General features: G+C 38.6%; 1 protein-coding gene across 4 annotated transcripts in view; it reads left to right on the top strand.

Moving 5' to 3' along the window:
- Fbxl4 (F-box and leucine rich repeat protein 4) overlaps positions 1-20,970 on the top strand; it is an 81,199-nt gene that overhangs the window by 15,878 nt on the left and 44,351 nt on the right. The window contains exons 2-5 of one of the 4 annotated variants that reach the window (XM_052716033.1): positions 780-889; positions 1,749-2,189; positions 13,109-13,454; positions 19,909-20,153. In XM_052716033.1, coding sequence (XP_052571993.1) covers positions 1,768-2,189; positions 13,109-13,454; positions 19,909-20,153 — 1,013 coding nt within the window. In that variant the 5' untranslated portion in view covers positions 780-889; positions 1,749-1,767. Of the gene's footprint in view, positions 1-779; positions 964-1,607; positions 2,190-13,108; positions 13,455-19,908; positions 20,154-20,970 lie in introns of all 4 variants that reach the window. The other 3 variants (XM_052716031.1, XM_052716032.1, XM_052716030.1) reach the window with 3 other exon arrangements.

Genomic DNA, 20,970 nt, shown 5'->3' with positions numbered 1-20,970 from the left:
CTAGCCTGGTCTACAGAGTGAGGACCACCAGGACAGACAGATAACACAGAGAAACCCTGCCTCAGAAAAAAAAAGAAAGAAAAAGGAAAAAAAAAAAAGAAAAGAACTGGATTTTCTAGGTTAGCAAAGAAGTGCCATCTGCCTTGAGGGAAGCCTTAATGTAAGGAATAGATGTAGATTGTATCTTGCATATGGAAAAGGGTCATTGGAGGGTCGAATGAATTAATACAGGTCATGTGATCTTAGTGCTAGTGCTCAAGTTTTGGAGGCCAGAGCATTGCCACACTAAAATAAAAGTATGTGTATCCTCCTTCTGTTTAGTTCTGTTTAGAGGAAGCTGGAGCCAGGACTTAACAAGTATAAAACCAGTGTTAGGTTTCCTTTTCCGTATTGACAGGGTGTTGGCTCCTTGGTGAGGCTGCCGTGCAAGTGAATAGAGGTGGCTTGGAACACGCGTGGCCTCCTGGGGTCTTCTTGACTAGTCTCGAAATTTAAAAAACGCTGTTCAGTTCTCCTAAGATATTGCTTCAGGCATAGTTTGAAACAAAACCATAGTTTAAAAACCTCCAGTTAGGTATGGTTTGTTATACTTTCAGCAAATTCTGATAAACAAATTATAAAAAAATATAGCTTAGTTGGAAGGTTTTATTTTTTAATTATTTCATGCTTTTTTTCCCCCACATCACTTTTCTGTCAACATGTTAATATTTTGTAAACATACTTCTCTAAGAATACTTCGTAACATAGAAATGAACATATTTGTGTAAACTCTGTTTCAGGCTGTCTCATTTCAGCATCTGCACCTGAAAGCAGCATGTGTGTTTCAGACCTGTGGATGGGTACCAGCTCCTGCACTTCCTGTGTGTGTTCCGTGACCATTCTGGCTAGGGTGAGTGATGCCTAAGAGAAGCTGGCAACAAACGAGATGCCCGGCAGCTGAGAACCGCCCTAACAAGTAACAATGTGGGTAGAAATGAAATACTGTCTACTGGCCTTTGATACATATTGCAGTTCATTTAGTTGGTCAGAATTAACTGTCATCTCAAAAAACTATTCCCATAATGTAGAATCTGAACATAGCATGTCTGGGAATGACGAATAATTAAAAACAGGGACATAGCACCAAGGGGTTGACCTAGCAGGTGAAGGTGCTTGCTGTGCCTAATAATAGGGGATTGTTCATTAAAATGTCAAAGTATATCAGGGCCGAAGATTATTTGGGGTAAAAGTAGTATCTTAATAGTTTACCATACATTTTAAATAATTTTAATTTTAAAAGTTCATGGATTTGGTATTTCTTGAGTGGTGATTATTTTATATAAAATATGGCTTTGGGATTCATATGTCTTCCATTGCCTTATATCAGCAGTTTGTTCCCCCTTTAGCATAAAGTATGTAAGTTTCTTACAAATTACATTTGGTAAATTGTTTATGCCAGAGATCATATTTATAGTTGGAAACTTGCATTTTCAAATTTCATTTTGGGAAGTGACACTGGGATAAGCCTCTTTGTTGCTGTATCCATGCATTTGGTTTTTGTTTTTGTTTTGTTTTGTTTCGTTTGCTTATTTAAATGATTTTACTTCACCAACCCATTCATTTTGTAGACCATCCCTCAGAGTTCATGCATCTCACTGAGGACACCTGACCTTTTGAAGCTTCATAGTTCACGACTAGATGTCACCAGTCTTTCCCATGTTAACAGTTCTGACCATGTTTTATTATATGTGCCTTCGGCGCCGAGCCAGGACAGCTACAAGAGGAGACATGATGAACGGCCATAGGACTGTAGTATCCAACAGCCGGACTTCCCCTCTCAATGCAGAGGTGGTCCAGTACGCCAAAAAAGTGGTGGATTTCAGTTCCCATTATGGCAGTGAGAATAGCATGTCCTACACTATGTGGAATTTGGCAGGTGTACCAAATGTCTTCCCAAGTTCTGGTGACTTTACTCAGACAGCTGTGTTTCGAACTTACGGAACCTGGTGGGACCAGTGTCCTAGTGCTTCCTTGCCATTCAGAAGAACACCGTCCAATTTTCAGAGCCAGGACTATGTGGAACTTACTTTTGAGGAACAAGTATATCCTACAGCTGTTCATGTGCTGGAGACCTACCACCCTGGAGCAGTCATCAGAATTCTGGCTTGTTCAGCAAATCCCTACTCCCCAAACCCCCCAGCCGAAGTAAGGTGAGACTCATTTTCTCATTGTTAATGAGCCAAGTCATGTGGATGGAAGGCTGGGGTTGTGTCAGCACCGAAGTGTTTTTTCTGTTTTCTTTTTGGCAACATCCTCTTAAATCACGTAAACACCTATGATTTTGAGATTTATCTTCTTAAGATCCTGATGAAGAAGAGTGGTCACTCACATGAAAATTTAATGCGTGTTTTCTACCTAAAACACCACACATTATAATTGTAGAGTGTGTCGTTTGCTTGTCACAGAATCTACCATAAGTGAAAAGGCACAGTTTAAGGTAATGGTACAGTCTGCTGTGTCAGTGAGTGGCAGGACTTCCAAACTTATTGTCAAGCCAGCATCGTGCTGATTGTTTTTAAGTACAACTCAAGATAGGCCTGTAGAGTGATGCCATAGAGGGGTCCTTAGGAGATTAGCCTTGATGTTAGGTGAATGCTTCCATAGTCAGCACATCCATTTAAAATAAATGCTAAGTTTTAAGGAATTGCTGAGTTTCCCCCAGAAGTCTGTTTCCATCATTAACCTGTCGAGCAACCCCTGTGATTTGTTTTTGTACAATTCCTTGAGGAGGTGATATACTCACATAGGCCAATTGTCTAAAGGTACACAATATAGCCATTAATACATATGCTCCCCGTGTGCCTGCAACCCACCTTATCTGCTAAAGAAACCATTTGCAAAGTTTTCTTTGTGTCATTTCATTTCTCTGTGCAGATATAAGGGAATCAAATGTATTTTGCATTTTTCTCTATCTATACAATAATTACTACTCAGGTCGTTTTGTATCTGATTTGTTTCACTGCTGAGCAGTAGCAGTGAAGCCAAATGCTCCTTTGTTTCTTTCCTATAGCTGCATGTAATGTGGCCCAGCTGTGTGCCCTGCTTATGAACTACTCCTTAACTGATAGGTGCTTACCTTTTGCCAGTCTCCTATTATAAACACTAATGTAGAGAATAAAGTTACCACACAGCACTTCAGTCTTCTGTAAGTCTTTGTGTGGGAGAAGCGTCTCAGAAGAATTGCTTGGCCAAGGAGGTACATATTTGTAATTTTGATGCATGGAACCAAATTTCCCTATAAAGGGTCTGTACCTGTTTATATTTCCACAAGAAGTATAAATATGGACATGCTTTGCCAAAGGATGCACAGTGTTAGTAAGTTTCACACTTTTGTAATTTATTAGGTGAAAATGTTATGTTTTATTTCTTTATTAAAATTATTTCATTGTCTCTGAGGTTGAATGTCCTTTCCTATATCTAAGAACAATTTATATAACCTTTTCCTTGGATTATCTGATCATTTTATTTGCCTATTCTTTGGTACTTGCCAATCTTTGGTTTTTAGATCTTTATGTCAATCTTAAGTTATTCATTCATTGACCACAGTGTCTGTCATGTTCTATGTTATTCTGAGTATTGAGGACACACCAACAACAATGCACAAAATTAAAACCTTTGCCCTGTGAGCTCATTCCAGCTGACAGTGGTTTGTAGGCACCTTTGAACAGGTACCAATGAACCTTTGCCCTGTGAGCTCATTCCAGCTGACAGTGGTTTGTAGGCACCTTTGAACAGGTACCAATGAACTGTGGGGTCCCAGATGCTAGTGGGGAAGTGGAGCAGAGGGCAGCTCCCAAGACACACTGCTGGCTTGTATCTCTGTCCTCAGTTCTAAGGGAATATATTCCCATCTTGCCAGGAAATAAATACAGAGGTCAGCTCAACTATTGCTGGAAACTGCATTGATAATTTATTGTGCACAGTGTTAGTGAAAACACAAAACGATCATCCTTTATATATATATATATATATATATGCTGTTTCCTGAAAGAAAAAAAAAGCAGGAATTTGGACAAGATCTTCTCATGAGAATTATTTATAATATTCTGTCATTCTTTGCTTTTCTTATAAAGTTATACACATAAAATTATATGCATTTTTAAAAAATGTGAACAGATTTGAGATCTATGAAACATGCACAGCCTTTTCTCTGATCCCAAACATTACTGCGCAACCGATTTGACTGTGTAATTTTAAAACTTAATTTGTAGATGCCTCTGATTTGCTTTGCTGATTATTAGCTTTATTCCTCAGAAAACTTGAATAAATATTAAGAGAAAGGGGGTCAGATCAATTTGTATTCCTGCAGCATAAGAAATTTTGTTTTGGTTAGGTTTTTAGAGACAGTTTCATTCTAGCCCCGAGCTGGCCTGGAACTCACAGCAGTCCTCCTTCCTCCATCTTCCAAGTGCTGAGCTTACAGACATGAACCTCCATATTTAGCTCAAAAACAGCATCCTTAAGTTTCACTGGTTGTGAGCTCAATAGATGCTTCGTTGTCTAAAAACAGAATGAGAAGAAAGGTACCTACAGTTCTGCTCAGGTTCATGACTGTTACTATTTTGGTGAGTTTCCTTAGACAGTGGGAAACATTCATTGAACGTCCTTTCTCTGCTGGGAACAAAACGGAGCCACACAAAGATGGCTTTTGTTCTGAGCTCACAGGCCATCCTGGAAGAGGACTGTGACATTTTAGGGGACATGTACTGGCCAGGGGAAAACCTAATGTGTGTGGGGCTCTAGAAAGTCTAATCTAGTAGTTTCTTCAAGGAAGTGAATTCACTCAGGGGTGAGGGTGGCTCCAGCAGGGCTAAGAAAAGTGGATAGCACCTTCAATGGTGTGAGATCATCATTTGAAGAAGTGAGAAAAGCCCAAGCTATTGGGGCCTGCAAACGTCGGAAGAACAATTTAAAATCTAAACTGGGTTTTCTGGAATTTGAGATCTTAGAGCTATCTTGGCTGTAGCTTTCTGGAAAGCTACAGGAAGATTCCTACTCCTGTGCAGTTATTTGCTGTGGAGGTGTTCTGGGAGATATCAGCAAGGATGGGGGAAGCTCAGGTACAATTCTGTGTAGGGAGGGGCTATAGGGATGGAAGGAGGACTGAAAAACACTGTTTTTTTGCTACTCAGGAGCACATGATAGTTTTGTGAACAGGGTCACAGATGAAGGTCCCAAAGAGCAAAGCAAGACTGTCTGGAGGATGGATGCAAGAAGAGACTAGAGGCTGAGTGGGAGAAAGGAGTCAGCTACTGCCAACTAGATTACATGATAATTGTCAGATCACTGACTTTGCTAAATATGCAGGCATTAGAAGACAAGTGAAATAACAATACCATTCATCATCAAATTGCTACCACTTATATCAAATTAGTATGACTCTTGAATAAAGAACAGTTTTACAATAATTTGTGTATCTTTGTATGCACATAACAAGGTAATTCCCTCTCTCTTGTTTTCAAGAGGGCTCTGTCATGTACTGGACTGTTGGCTCTTGTTTTAATTGACCAGTTTCATAACTTTAGGAATTGAAACAAACTCCTGGGTTAGAGTGTGTTGGAGTAGTCCAGGAATTCTATGCAGGAAATGAACTCCGTATAGTTTCAAACATTCCAAAATTTAAAAGCCATCCTTTCCTGTTTCTTGTGATTTTCATTGCTAGCCAGCAGCATAGGAAGTTATAGGCAGTTCTGCTGGATTTCGGTGTCTTTTTGGCTTTTTGCCTAGTGCCTTCTTAAAAGGAAAAGAGATTGTACAGGGTGACGTGTGGCTGAGGATCAGAAAATAGGCTAGCTCAGGTGGTGGTTGTTGTTTTCTGCTCCTTTTGGGGGTCCATCAACCAGCTCCCACATAAAGACACAGAGGCTTTTTACTACTAGGAGTGCCTTAGCTTGGCTTGTTCCTAGCCAGCTTTTCTTAACTTAGCCTGCCTACCTTTTGCCTCTGGGCTTTTCCCATTCTCTTACTTCTGTAAATCCTACTCTTACTCTGTGGCTTGCAGTGTAGCTGGGTGGCTGACCCCTGGAGTCCTCCTCCTTCTCTGGCTCCTTTTTTTTACTCAATCTCTTTTCTTCCTCCTCTCAGATTTTTCCTTCTATATATTCTCTCTCCTGCCAGCCCCACCTATCCTTTCTCCTGCCTTGCTATTGGCCAGCTCTTTATTAGACCATCAGGTGTTTTACACAGGCACAATAACACAGCTTCACAGAGTTAAACAAATGCAACATAAACAAAAGTAACACACCTTAAAATAATATTCTACCACACTCAGGGCTACAGTTTAGAAGAAAGAGAAAGAAGATGGAGGCAGAAAGAAAGGAAGAAGGCAGAAAATGACAAGTTGATGTCATACTACAGAAACTGGGATTGTGTTATTCAGAGGATAAAGTTTAAAGATTTATTTGTTTGGTTTGAGTGCCTCAAACACTTTTCTAATACAGTGAAGACAGGAGAGCGGAGCCGCCATGGGAGAATTTGCTGCCAAAAGAAGTTACTTAAGCAGCAGTTTCATGAACTGCCAAATCCCAGTTCCCTTGTCCTTGTAGCCCAAGGCCCGAAGTCAGAATTGGCCAGGCCTTTCACAGGGAATGGCAGCGTGTTACTTTCCAGTTAGCGATGAGCTGGACTGTTGTCTCTAAGTACAAATGCAAGGTCTTTTGTTTGATGTGTTTTGTTTTTAATATTCAGAAGAAAACCTCAAAAGATAACAGAGGGGTGATTATTGTTATTATTATTATCTATAGACTATAAAAGTTCCTGTTACTGTTCTTTGTTTTGTAGTTCATCATCCCCTTGGGGATAAGTTTCCTAGAATTCCCCATGGAACATTCCACTTCTGAATGTATCCAGAATCATCTTACCAAAGGCAGCTGTACTCCCCTGTCCACTGCAGCGCTGTTCATAATAGCTCAGCTATAGAATCAGTCTAAGTGCTCATCAACAGATGCATTGATAAGTAAATATGGCATACATGCTCAGTATTAGCTAACAATAAAGTATTAGGATATTAGCTAACAATAAAGAAGAATAAAATTTTGTCATCTGCAACAAAATGGGTGGAACTGGAGGACATTATGTGTTCTCCAGTTAAGTGGAGTAAGCCTGACGCAGAAAGACCAGTGCTCTGTGCTCTTCCTCAGATATGGAAGCTGTATAAATAAAGTCAGTGTAATAGGACAATAGTGACTGTTTGAGATTAGTAGTATGGGGGTCTGGGGTAAACTGGGGAACCTAAGTTTGATCACTGTATATTGCATGGTTATTTGAAATGTCATATTAGCTCCCATAAATGCATGCTAGAGAAAATTTTTTAAAAAGTAATTCTCATTTGAACTTATGCTTCAATTCTTGAAGTAGAAATGACCATATTTCCCATCTCTGTTCTCTCAGGGTTGGGGCCATATGTTCTTAGTTCCATTTTGGTCAACTAAAAACTATCAGGATACTTACACATCAGTGGCTTCCCTTGTATAGATTCCTTATTGAGTTTTATAAACTTTGTCTATTTCAGATTCTACATGCCTTACTCTAGTTTATTTTTCCTTTGGGTCAAGGAAATAAACAGTTTGTTATATAATACGAACAGTATTAGTAGATAATATATTTAAAATTTAATAAGTATTATTAATTACAGATCCCATCATAAGGAGAAATGACTCATGATGACATTAGAGATTACTGTAGACAATGTGTGATGCTTGCAGTGGTCATTCTTTTATACTGCCTGCCATAAGCTCTTTGGAAAGCAATTTTTATTGATTGATTGACTGATTTTTGGTTTTTTCGAGACAGGGTTTCTCTGTGTGGTTTTGGTGCCTGTCCTGGAACTCACTCTGTAGCCCAGGCTGACCTCCAACTCACAGAGATCTACCTGACTCTGTCTCCCAAGTGCTGGGATTAAAGGCGTGAGCCACCACTGCCCAGTGAAAGCAGTTTTTAAATAGTGTACATGGAGAGTTAAAGTATTCCTTATTTTTAATTATTGAAACATATATTCTTTTCTCACATAATATATTCTGATTACAGTTTCTCCTCCCTCTACTCCTCCCAGTTCCTCTTCACCTCCCTTCTAATCAGGATCCACTCTCTTTCTGTCTCTCATTAGAAAAGAACAGACTTCTAGGAGAAAACAACCAAGCACGATAGAACATATGAGCTCATATGTGGGTTCATATGCGCTTTGCTCATGTAAATCTAGAGGGCCTTATTTCGTTGGTGTCCTCCATCTCCTCTGGCCCTTGCACTCTTTCTACCTCCTCTTCTACATGGATCCCTGAGCTCTGAGGTCAGGGATTTGATGGAGACATCCATTTATGTCTGAGTGTTCCAAGATGTCTCTCTCTTTCTCTCTACTTCCTTCTTTCTCTCTTTCTTCCTCTCTCCCTCCCTTCCTTCCCCTTCCCCCTATAATGTGTGGCTGCGGGTCTCTGCATTTGTTCCTACCTGCTACAGGAGGAAGCTTCCCTGATGAACAAGGCACCGATCTATGAGAATAGCAGAATGTCACTGGAGTCATATTATCACTGCTTTTTTGACCTATAGTATATGGTTCCAACCTAGGTCCCTGGGCTGTCTTGGCTTAGGTTCTTGATCACCCAAGTAGTGTTGGGTATGGCTTCATTTCGTGGAGTGGGCCTGAAGTCAAATCATTTATTGGTTGTTTCTTCCAACAAACTTTGTTCCACTAGTGCCCTAGCATATCTTACAGGCAGGTCACCATTTTAGATCAAAGGGGTTATGGCAGGCTTGGTGTTTACCTTTCTCTTTTAGTAATGTGCAGAGTACCTTCCTCTACCAAAGATGTTAGAATGTAGGGATGAAGACTGTGTAGATACCAGCTACATGTGTAGGTGCCTTCTCTATGTTCATTAAGTTGTATAGGTGTTGTCTTCAGCAATGCATACACAAATGTCAGTTTGTGGAGAGCAGTGTATTGTCTTGGCAATAGTCTGGGTTGTTTGAGGATTCCCATGGGACCCCTTTTGACTAACAACTCAATTATATGTATTCTAATCCTACTTTGGTGAGAAAAGGTGGTCAGTTGGTATTCTGTCTCCTCTATTTAATGATATCATTTAGATTACCTTTATATATGTACATATCTTAGGAAGTTTCTACTATGTTAGGTTTCCTTACAACTCCTCAAATGCCACTTAATTTTAGTTATCTTTCCCTGTATTCTCTCCTTTGTCTCCCTCTTCTTTCACCCTCCCCCCTTAATCTGCTCCTTCAAGCCCTCCCATCCACTCATAATTATCTATTTCTCTTTCCTAATGAGATCTGTATACTCTAATCCCTAATACTATACCTACCCTCTGTGGTTCTATGGATATTAGTATCCACATGTGGTGATGTGAACTGGAATGGCCCCCATAGGCTCATGTATTCGAATGCTTACTCATTAGAGAGTAGCACTTGAGAGGGTTAGGAAGTGTGGCCATGTTAGAGTAGGTATGACCTTATATGTATATCACTGGAGATAGGCTTTAGGGTTTCAGAAGCCCAAGCCAGCCGTGTCCCCCCCTCCTCTGCTTGCTGTATGTGGATCAGGTGTGTAGTAGCTCTCACCTACTTTTTCAGCACCATGTCTTCCTGCCACTTGCCATACTCCCTACCATGATGATAATAAACTAGACCTCTGAAACTGTAAGCAAGCCCCAATTAAATGCTTTCCTTTACAAGAGTTGCCATGTACATGGTGTCTCTTCACAGAAATAGAATACTGACTAAGTCAGAAGTTGGTATCAGGGAGCAGGGTATTTGCTTTGACAGACTTGATCCTGCTTCTTGTTGTTAGAATGTGGACTTTGGGACTTTGGATTAGGAAAACACTTGGACATTGTAAGTGTTGTCTTAATGGGCCATACAAGTAGAAGCATGGAAGACAGTGGTGCTGAAAGCAATGTAGATTATGGCAGCCTGGCTCAAGAGATTGCAGAGGGGAAGAATATTAATAAGTGTCCTGGAGATCATTTCTTATAATTTGGTGAAGAATGTGGCTACTTTCTGCGCTTGTCCTAAAAGTCTGCCTGAAGCTAAATTGAAGAGTTGTGAATTAATGGCTTTGACAGAGGAGATTTCAAGACAGCCAATTTTGACTGTGGTTGTTAGTGGCTACTCTTATGCAGATTTATAATGAAAAGGAACAAGGAAAAATACAAAATGTACAGTTTGGGGAGAAAAGGGGTAGCAGGAAATGGAATGGAACAGAGTCCTGTGTTCAAGGAGATAAAAAGTTTAAAGAAAAGCCTGATCCTGAATGAAATAAAGCAAGCGGTAGCCTCAGGCAAGACCCTACCTAGCTAAGCCTCCAACTTGTAAAAAGGAATTAAAGAAAAGCTTAAGCAGAGAAGGAAATCATCAACAAAAGAAAGCTGATACAGATGTAATTGAACCAGGGGGCCAAGTTCCAGCTCCAGCAAGAGAAGAACTTTGTAGCTTCAGCCCTGCTGGTTTTCAGTCTTGCTTTGGTCCATCTCACTATGTTCCCTTGCCTCCCTTTTGGAATGATAATATATATTCTGTGCCATGAATGTTGGAAGTATGTGACTGGCTTTTTGATTTTTATCTTGTAGGGATTGTAGTTAAAAGATTGTCGTGAGTCTCAGAAGAGACTTTGAACTTTGAACTGTTAGACAGTGTTGAGACTGTTTTGGACTGTAGGAGCTTTTGAGGTTGGTCTGAATGCATGCTTACATTGTGATAGGGCTACAACCCTATGGGGACCAAGGAATGAAATGTGATAGTATAAATAGGAATGACCCCCATAGGTTCATATATTTGAATGCTTGATCATTAGGGATTGGCACTACTTGAAGGGGATTAGGAGGTATGGCCATGTTGGAGTAGGTGTGGCCTTGTTGGAGGAAGTGTGTCACTAGGGGTAGGCTTTTTTCAGAATCCCAAGCCAGGTCCAGTGGCACTCTCTGTGCTCCCTGCAAGTCCAGATGTAGAACTCTCAGCTCTTTCTCCAGCACCATGTCTGCCTGCATGCTACCATGCTTCCCACCATGCTGATAATGGACTAAATCTCTGAACTGTAAGCAAGCCCTAGTTAAATGCTTTCCTTCATAAGAGTTGCCATGGGAATGGTGTTTCTTCACAGCAGTAGAACAGTGACTAAGGCACCACATATAAATAAATACATACCATTTTGTTTTTCTAGGTCTGGGATAACTCACTCACTTTTTTTTTCTAGTTTCATCCATTTGCCTGAAAAATTCATGATTTCATTTTTTTTAAACTGGTAGAATAATCCATTTTGTAAATGTACCATATTTTCTTGATCAGTTCTTCTGTTGAGGGACATCTAGGTTGTTCCACTTTCTGGCTGTTATCAATAGAGCAGCAGTGAAATATAGTTGTGCAAGTATCTCTGTGGGTAGGATGAAACATTCTTTGGGTATATGCCCAAGAGTCATAGATTCCCATCTTCTTGAGGAACCACCACACTGATATTCATAGCAGCTCTACAAGTTTGTACTCCCACCAGCAATAGGGAATTGAGACCGTTGATGTTGAAACATATCAATGACCAATGACTGTTTATTCCTGTTATTTATTCCTGTTGTTGTAGGTGGTGGTGTTTGTGTGTGTATATATGGTGTACTTTGTTTTCTTTTGTGTAGTTAACCCCTTTTGGGTAGAATTTTCTTTTAGCATGGCTGGATTTGTATATAGATACTGCTTAAATTTGGTTTTATCATGTAATGTCTTATTTTCTCCATCTATGATGATTGAAAGTTTTGCTGGGTATAGTAGTCTGTGCTGGCAACTATGGTTTCTTAGAGTCTGCAGCACATCTGCCCCAGGCTCTTTTGGCTTTTAGAGTCTCCACTGAGAAACTGGTGTCATTCTTTTTTTTTTTTTTTTCTAGGTTTTGGGAGCTGACACATAGGAATGGGTATGGGCTAGGAGAAGGAAGCAATGGGGTCTGCTCAGTTATCTGGGAATGGGGCAGAGAGGAAGGAGGAGCTGCTGCAGGTGTTGTGCTACAGAACTGGGGATGAGATTTGTGGATTTTGAAGAATAGTTTTATAAGAAGACCCATGTGGACATGGGAGAGTAATAGTACATTGGACATTCTATTGGAGAAGACATCATGAGCTTAGACTCAAATTAGTTATAAATATACTGTGAAAAAAGTAAGGATAATTTGACTGAGAAGTAGGAGTCTTCTTGTAAGGACAGGAGAGATTATGTTATTCTTTTGTTGTTTGTTAGATACTTATTACATGTTAGGGATATAGGTGTGACTAAAAGAATAATGACATGACAATTCAGGATGAGGACATATAAGACAGTTCCTGACAAAATCTAGACAAAATTTAATGACTGAATTTCAAAACCAGGAAAACATTGCTTGAAGGTTAGGGAGATGACTCAGTCAATAAAATGCCTGAGGACCTGAGTTTCATTCCCAGAGCCCATGCGAAAACTGCTGGGCATGGTGGTGTACAATTGTAAGCTCAGTGTGGGCAGAGATGGAGGCAGTCTTTAAAAACAAAACAAGACAGGGTGGGCGGTGCTTGAGGAATGATGCTCATGGTTATCCTCTCTTCTCCACATACATACACCTGCACACATATACACTCCCATACCCAGAAAGAGCATGGAATTTTGAGTTTGTATGAGGCTAGTAACGAAAATAGAAATGCTGGAGAGGAGACCTTTGTGAAGTAAAAGGATCAGCTTTGCTTCTGACTTGGCTGAGAATGCGCACATGGGTGTCTTTGTCCTCTGTGTGTCTTCTTTCTCGGTGTTTATTATTCTGTAAAACTGAATTTGATTCTTCAGATACCTTTAACTATTGATTCTAGTCTTTAACCAATGTGAAATCTTGGGGGAAATACAAAGAAGTTTTGGAGGGCTTGTAAAAGTATTTTAAGTAGAGCATCTGACATTTAGTTCTTTTTGTTTTTTAAAATAATATTCTTGCAGTGACTCTTGTGTTTGATTTCACCCTTTTTGTTTCCTTTCTTTCACACTGTATTAGTTGGGTGGGGGATTGTACCCTAACAGTACCAGTAGATCTCATTCTAAACTGTAGGGACGTTTCTTTCTTTGGCAGATGGGAGATTCTTTGGTCAGAGAGACCTACGAAGGTGAATGCTTCCCAGGCTCGCCAGTTTAAACCTTGTATTAAGCAGATAAATTTCCCCACAAATCTTATACGGCTGGAAGTAAATAGTTCTCTTCTGGATTATTACACCGAATTAGATGCAGTTGTGCTACATGGTACGAAGGACAAGCCACTGCTCTCTCTCCAGACTTCACTTGTTGACATGAATGATTTAGAAGATGATGACTATGAAGAAAAGGATGACTGTGGAATGGATGGTCTTAACAAAAAGTTTAGCAGTGCTGCCCTTGGGGATGGGCCAAATAATGGGTATTTCGATAAACTACCATATGAGGTAAGCCACAAGTAATTGAATATAGCATATTCAATATATTGAATATAACACTACAGAGTTTTAATGCCGAAACTAATGCTTGCTTTGCTAGCTATCAGAAGAATAGTATTGGTGAGACACATAAAATCTCATGTGTTAGAGATCTGTGGTTTGGAAAAAAATAAAGAAACTTATTTTGAATAATTCTACTTTTGTTTTGGTTTGACTTCAGAGACTCTGGATAAACTCTTAAACATGTATTGTTCTGTCAGTACTTGGTAAGAACCCAGTACATACACCATAATAAACTGTACTTCCCTTTTCTTAATTGTATAGTATAGCAGTCTGTGCTTGACTTTATACCTGTTAGACTGAAGATTAGTAGGAGAATGCTTATCCCACTTAATAGCACAGTTATTATCCCTGAGGGTTGTCTTCTTTACCATCTCTAGTCTATGTTTGAACTATGAATTTTGGTCTTGGTTGGCCCAGTGTTCCTTTTATTAGAAATACCTGTTTGATATGTAGTTTGAAATTTTGTTTTCAGTATGTCTCTTTGGGAGTCTTTCTGTGGTTATTTAACCTCCCTAGCTCCAGACATCAAATGCCAGGAATATTCTGTAGCTGTGTGATGCCAAAATCTCCCCACCTGTTTCTAATGCCCTAGGGTCAAGTAGACTAAGCATTTTGTCTTCTTTTGAAAACTGTATGCTGCTAAAATACAGTATGATCCTTTTTTATATGAAAATTTTAGATCCAAAAACCCATCTAGATATCATTCTTATAAGTGGATGAGTATTTTACTTTTGATTATACTGATACAAGTAGCTAAACTTGCATGGAGATTAGGCAGCCTCTTGAATGCCAAGGAGGTATAGTAACTACCTCTGTGGAACAGTTTACAATTAAAATGCTGTGGTACATCTCTAGAGTGGCTAAAGTTGCTAGGTATAAAATTTAAGGGTCTAAATGTCAGGCACAGACCCAGGGTTTCACCCGGTCCTTTCTGGACAGGAATATCACAGATTATGGAAGGTCATCCATACCTCACAGGGGAGAGGGAGGCTACATGGGAATATTGAGTAGGGAGAGATGGGCTGAGATGGTGATATGCTGTTCCTTGGGGGCTCTGAGATCTGCTTGGAAGCAGTTCACCTCTAGAAAGTGAATCACTTTTCATTTTTACCTACTTCCAAAAATGGTTAAGATAGGAATTTAGATTTAATATATTTTAAATGATTTTGAGTTTTATCCAAACCTGATACTACCTAGCTTATAGCATTAAAAGGAGTGATGGAGGCAGAGAGAAGTGACTATTCAGAGGTGAGAAGAATGGCTGTAGCCTGATGGGAATACCAGAATTTCTGCATGCCTGCAGTTAGTTCTGACAAGGAGAGTGCAGGAGAGGCCACATTCACACAGACAGTACTACAGGACTGCTAGCATTGCAGAAGCACCTGTTCTACTGCATCAAAGAGCATCCTCAGAGTTTCCCAAGAGCTTTGCACTTTTATCCAGCTAGCCAGTGGGCTGTAGGTTGCTGAGATTCTCTAGTGCTTAGTAAAATTGGTCGGGATGGGGTTTTGGATACTTTGAATTAGTAAATAATTTGCTAAAAATCTAGAGAAGATACATGATTATAATTTCATGCTTTACATTTTTGAATGGAAAAGAAGGATATAGAATAATAGCTAATATTCTAGAAATTGCCCATAATATTCAGGCAATTTTACATATGTGTTTTATTCCACAATTAAGAGCATCTAAGTGAGCCAGGCAGTGGTGGGGCATGCCTTTAATCCCAGCACTTGGAAGGAAGAGTCAGGCGGATCTCTATGAGTTGGAAGCCAGCCTAGTCTACAGAGTGAGTTCCAGGATAGCCAAGGCTACACAGAGAAACCCTGTGTCGAAAAACAAAAACAAACAAACAAAAAGAGGTATAAATGAGAAGAGAGGGTGTGTATAGATTTATTGTAGGTGTAATCTGCCTCAGTGAAAGGAAGCAATGGGAGTAAAGTAGGAAGGTCTCCGTGGAATGGATTGTGAAATTTTAGCTTCTTATATGGTGAAAGGTAAGAGCTTGTAGAGAGTTTCAAATACATGATACAACATACTCTGTAGAAGAAACCAGGAGACAGAACCGGTATTCTTGAAGGGGCACTGATTGGGTGTGATAAAAAAGGGAGTCAGGTAAAGAATCAGTGTTGTAAAATGGGCTGAACAGTCTCATGGACTAGATTGAGGTTCAAGAGCCAGTTGATCAGCTGGGTTTCAGATCCTTTTAAATACATCACATCCTCTGTTCATTGTGTTCCTCTAAAGGTGCTTCATGCTAAGATGTCCCTATGAACACAACTTAAATGACAGTAGATACTATATTAGTGACGATTAGGAGCTGTGTCCATTTGGTCTAAAATTTATCATCTTTTATTTAATCAAACTCCAAAAGAGCTCCTTCACATGTTAGTGTCATAGTTTTAGTGACTTTTCATTCTTTTTATATTTTGATATTTTCTCAAAAGGTTATATTAAGTATCAGAATGTCATATATTAATATTTTATGTCTTCTCATAGTATATACCTTTTAATATGGAGGCTTTGGTTTGGACTATGCCAGAAGATGCTAAAGTTTGTTTAAGTATTGACTCACCAGGAAGAAATGAGCTATTCATCATCTGATCCAGAATGTCTTTTTACACTAACTGTTTAAAAGTTCTATGGAGCTAGCATGGTGGTACATACCCAGCACTCAGGAGACAGAGGCAAATGGAGCTCTGTGAGTTCTAGGCCAGCTAGTGCTACATAGTGAGACCCTGTCTCAGAAAAGGAATGAAAGAAAAAGAAAAGAATTCTATGAAAATTAATTTTAATATTTTTGTTAAAAAATACATTATTCTGTAAATTTTAAGGTACCTCATTTGCCAAGGTCAGACAATTCATATTTTCTTTCAAGCATTTAACAGTCTATCAATTAAACTTACATATAATAAAGAAGAATTAATTTTTATAAACCAGTGTATTACTATATAAGACTAAACAAGAATAGATAATTTCAGACCATTTTGTTAATATTTATTTATTGCTACATAAATAAAATAATGCAAAATAGAATTATTTTAAAGTAATACAAAGATCATCAAAGATTTATTCCTGGTATTTAAGCATATTTTTATATTAGAGAGTCAAGATGATAATACTACAGTACTAAGTCAAAAGGACAAAATCTCAGGGTCTACTCTAGAAGGTAGCAAAACTAGGAGCCAAAGCTGGAGGGGTATCTGTATTTTTACCTACTTTTTAAAGTAAGTACTTTGTTATTTGTTAACCTAGCTAATATATAGTTATGAAACACTAGAAATACCAGGTGCTGGATAGTAGCCACTAGCCATATGTACTCTTGAGACACTTGAAAAATATAGCTGAATTGAGATGTCTACAAAGTGAGTTCCAGGCCAGCCAGGCCTACAGAATGAGACTATGTCTTTAAAAAAAATATGTTTATTCAAGTTTTGAAACTACATATGTATCTCACCTTCATGGCTTATATTAAGTGAATTGAATTAAATTGAATCACAATGTTATTTAATACCATTCTAAAAGTTTTAGTTAGTACTATAGACATGAGACAGATATAAAAGGTGTAATTTTTGAAAAGTAGGCTATAAAATCATTTGCAGGCAAAATGATTATATATTAGAATATTCAGGAGAATTAGGAAATAAAAATCGATTGACAGATGTCAGAGTTATAGATAAATACCCATAGCTTTAGAAACTCCTGGGACATAAAAGATTATTAAATGTTAAGTCATACAGTGCCCTTGAGTAGAAGGACACAATAAGACAAAAGTGCCATGCATGTGTATCCACATACACATGGATCCTACAACACAGTGTCAGCTTTTCTTAAAGTTACAGTGTGTTTAATGAAGTCCCAACTGAAATATAAACAGATTTTTTTATTTGAAAAGTTCACCTAAGAAAATGAAAATAATGAAGAAAATTCTGGAAAAGCGGTCATGATTCTTACTTTCATTCTAACATATACACTTAAACTGTAGAAGAAAACTTGGTTCACATTGAAGGTTATTGAAATGAGAGAAATGATGGATAGATAGATAGTTGAGTCCTTGAATAGACCAAGAGGAAAGAAGAAAACATTTGGGATTAAATTTCTGTAATTAACAACAGTAGCAAAAATAAAAAAAAAAATATGAAGAGGAGGTGGTGGAGGATGAAGAATAGGGCTGGAGGAATAAAGACAACTCAGTGTGTTCCCCGCCCTTGTGCCTTACAGAATGGTAAAGTTTAATACCAGTATTGTCAAGTACGTAAGTGAATGGGTACTTGTATACACTATGAATATATGAATTGATGTGAACATTCAGAAGAGCAACTTTTAAATGTGTGTGACTTACTCTAAAGATATATTGCCAGTTTGCCAAGATGAACATGCATACATAATACATACACACAATGATATTGCAGTATTATTTGTAATAAGAAAACAGCAGGAAATACATCAATATACAACTGTTTTATTGTTATTGGGTCACATGTGTGAAATGGAATAAGGTAGGTCTGCTTGTACAGATAAAGATCTGCAGGATATGTCATTGAATAGGAAAAGCAAGATGCTAAGCAGTGAATATAGTCTCATTCTTTTAGTGCATAACCAAGAATAGATGGTCATTTATCTGGAAGAGATCAGAAAAGAGCTATTAGTAGTGCTTTCCTCTGGCGTTTGTGTTGGGGGAGTGCTCCCTCATTTTCCACATTTCTTCTGTGGTTGACTTTTCTAGTTTTTCACCTGCATGTTTTTGTTTGTATATGTCAACAAGGTTATCTGGATGATGGAAATTTGTTAAAGTGTTTGAGTATGATAGGGATTCCTCAGTGGTACTTTTCACTTGAGATTGGGCTCTTATTGAATGCATCAGGGGCACTTAAAGCTAGTGAGCAGGTTGAGAATCAGGGGATGGGAAACTGCTAAGAAGCACTATCAGGAGAAAGGACGATTTAAGCTGACCTGAAATAATGCGATTTGTACTTAGAGACAGATAGCCCAGCTATACCTACATCATCATGGAGGATGATGAGGATTCTTGCTAACTTAATGATTTTGTATTTTGTTTGTTTTGGTAAAATTGGATTTTATAAAGCAGCAAAAATAGGCCCAGGAGAAAGTCTAGAAAATGGACTAAGTATTGGTCAAAGAGAGAATCTTTTGAGCTTTTATGCAAATAATTTTTATTTCCGTTTTTCTAATAAGTATGTATGCAAACGTACAACATCTTCAAGTCATTTTTACAGCCAAGTTCAATGCTAAAAATAAATAGCAAGCCTTATTAGATACAATATGTTAATCAACAACTGCTCTTGTTTTATAAATACCCTTGAAACTTCAAAGACTATATTGTTCATCTGAATGTTAAAATATTTGGCACCAAACAATGAAATTCTGATCGGACATTAATACTGAATTTATATGATCAGTTGAAGAAGATCATTTATCCTAAAGGGTATAATTACTTATGGAGAAAATTCAGATAGATAGTTTGTGTTAAATGAAAAAACTTACCTTCTCTCATCTAAAGATTTTTTTATCATTAAGCAAATACACAATTTTTCGTTATGATTCTTGGTTCAGTTTAGTTTAGAAAGCCCCAACTGGAAAACAAATCTTAGACTAATTCAAAGAGATGATTGTAATTAAAGTTATCTTGTGTTTCCACTTCATTAATAATGTGTGTTGCCCCGTCATTGCTGCTAGCTGCCTTCAGTGGGATTCCTCTTTTCTCCTGTCCTGGAATCCTGTATCAGCTCCCAGCTGTCCCCTCCCAGCTTCCTGCAGCACGCCTGTGTTACTCTTTGTCTTTCACAAAGCTTGCTGTGCCACTGTAGTTGGAATCTTTTCCGCAGTCCTTATTCCTTTCGGGTAAATCCAGAGGAGCTCTGGGTAACCCCGTTCTCACCCTGGACTCTCTTCACCTGCTTTGCCCCACCTATAAATGGCACTTGTCTGGCAGGAGTGTACTTGCTCTCTGGAGTCAGGTCCTGGTAGGTCTTCAATGACACTGTGTGCTTAACTTTGTCAGTGTTAGGAAAGCATCCTGCTTACTGATTCCACCAGAACAGAGTGGACCTTCTTTTCTTTTGTTCTCACCAGTGACCAGCATGTAGATAATGTTGTCTCTGAACATTTTTATTATTCATCAATTACCAGTGTATGTATCTTTGTACAGTATGAAATGAGTTGTCAACATGAGTTGAGAATTTGAGCAGTTTTTAAATCTAGTAAAGTCTAATGTATGTGTAGTATGTTTCTATCGGATACTTTGGTGAATGTTGATTTATCTGTTTTGTGAAGATACTGTTTGAAACTGTGATACTGCTCTTCGTTAGACCACATCTGTGTTTGTAAAAGGTGACACTATCCTTCACTCTTGATCACCTTGGCTTTCTGTTTTATATAGCTCATTCAACTGATTCTGAGTCATCTTTCACTACCAGACCTGTGCAGATTAGCACAGACTTGCAGACTTCTCCACCAACATTGCTGCGACCCTCTGCAATATCTCCACCTCAACCTGCAGCCGTACTGGGCGAAGCTAGACGACGCCTCGCTGGAGTTCCTACAGGCTCGCTGTGCTCTCGTCCAGTGGCTTAATCTGTCTTGGACTGGCAACAGGGGCTTCATCTCCGTGTCAGGATTTAGCAGGTAGTTACAAAACCTTGCTGAAGCTTTTCATCAAGAGACTAGACTTGTATGTAAGTGCTTTCACAGTACAGTTTTTAAACTGTATGTCTATTTTATAAGACTCAAAAGAAATCAAGTTCATGGTTAGAATATTGATGTTTATAAAAATGAATGAGTGTGAACTATCCTCTTCAGCTAAACTTCATAATGATGTAAGGGCCAACTGTATCCTTTACTTCTTATTTAAATCTCAAGTGACTTTCAACTGAACTGCTTTTTTTCTTTCTTGTATTTTCAGCACAGATGATTAACACATTTAAAAAACTATTTCCAAATCAAAATCTACCTCTCTAATGTGATTTGTCAGAAATGGAAAACAATTTATTACAGAACATTTTTAATTAAATCTTAATTACATGTGCAATACATCACCCAAATTTAGAAGCTCATTTAAGCTAATTATGTTGAAAATGAAATTGCATGCTAAATAGAGGACGGCGCTTGCAGACCTGCCCAGGTGTTTCTGCTCCTTTCTATTTAAGCATTTAGTTTCCTTACTATTAAATGTCACCTGTTAAACATTCGAAAGCTTGCAGAAGTGCATATTCATTTAGTAATGCCATAGTAATTTTTCCTAGGATCCAAACAGGTGCTTTTCTCTTAACCTTGATGATTGTTCTTGTATGTGCCATATGATCCCATCATTTCCATAAAGTCAGACATGGAGGAGAAACTTTGGAGATGCTCTCTGTTATTTTAAATTAATAAATGTTCCTTTATCCTGTTGCTGGGGCTGAACCTAAAGTCTCATACATGCCAAGCAACTGCTCGTGCACTG

The sequence above is a fragment of the Peromyscus californicus genome, unplaced genomic scaffold (genome assembly GCF_007827085.1).
Source record: "Peromyscus californicus insignis strain IS unplaced genomic scaffold, ASM782708v3 Scaffold_5__1_contigs__length_169319896, whole genome shotgun sequence".
NCBI lineage: Eukaryota > Metazoa > Chordata > Mammalia > Rodentia > Cricetidae > Peromyscus > Peromyscus californicus.
Note: the sequence above shows the minus strand (reverse complement) of the source record. Positions and strands in the feature narration are given on the sequence as shown.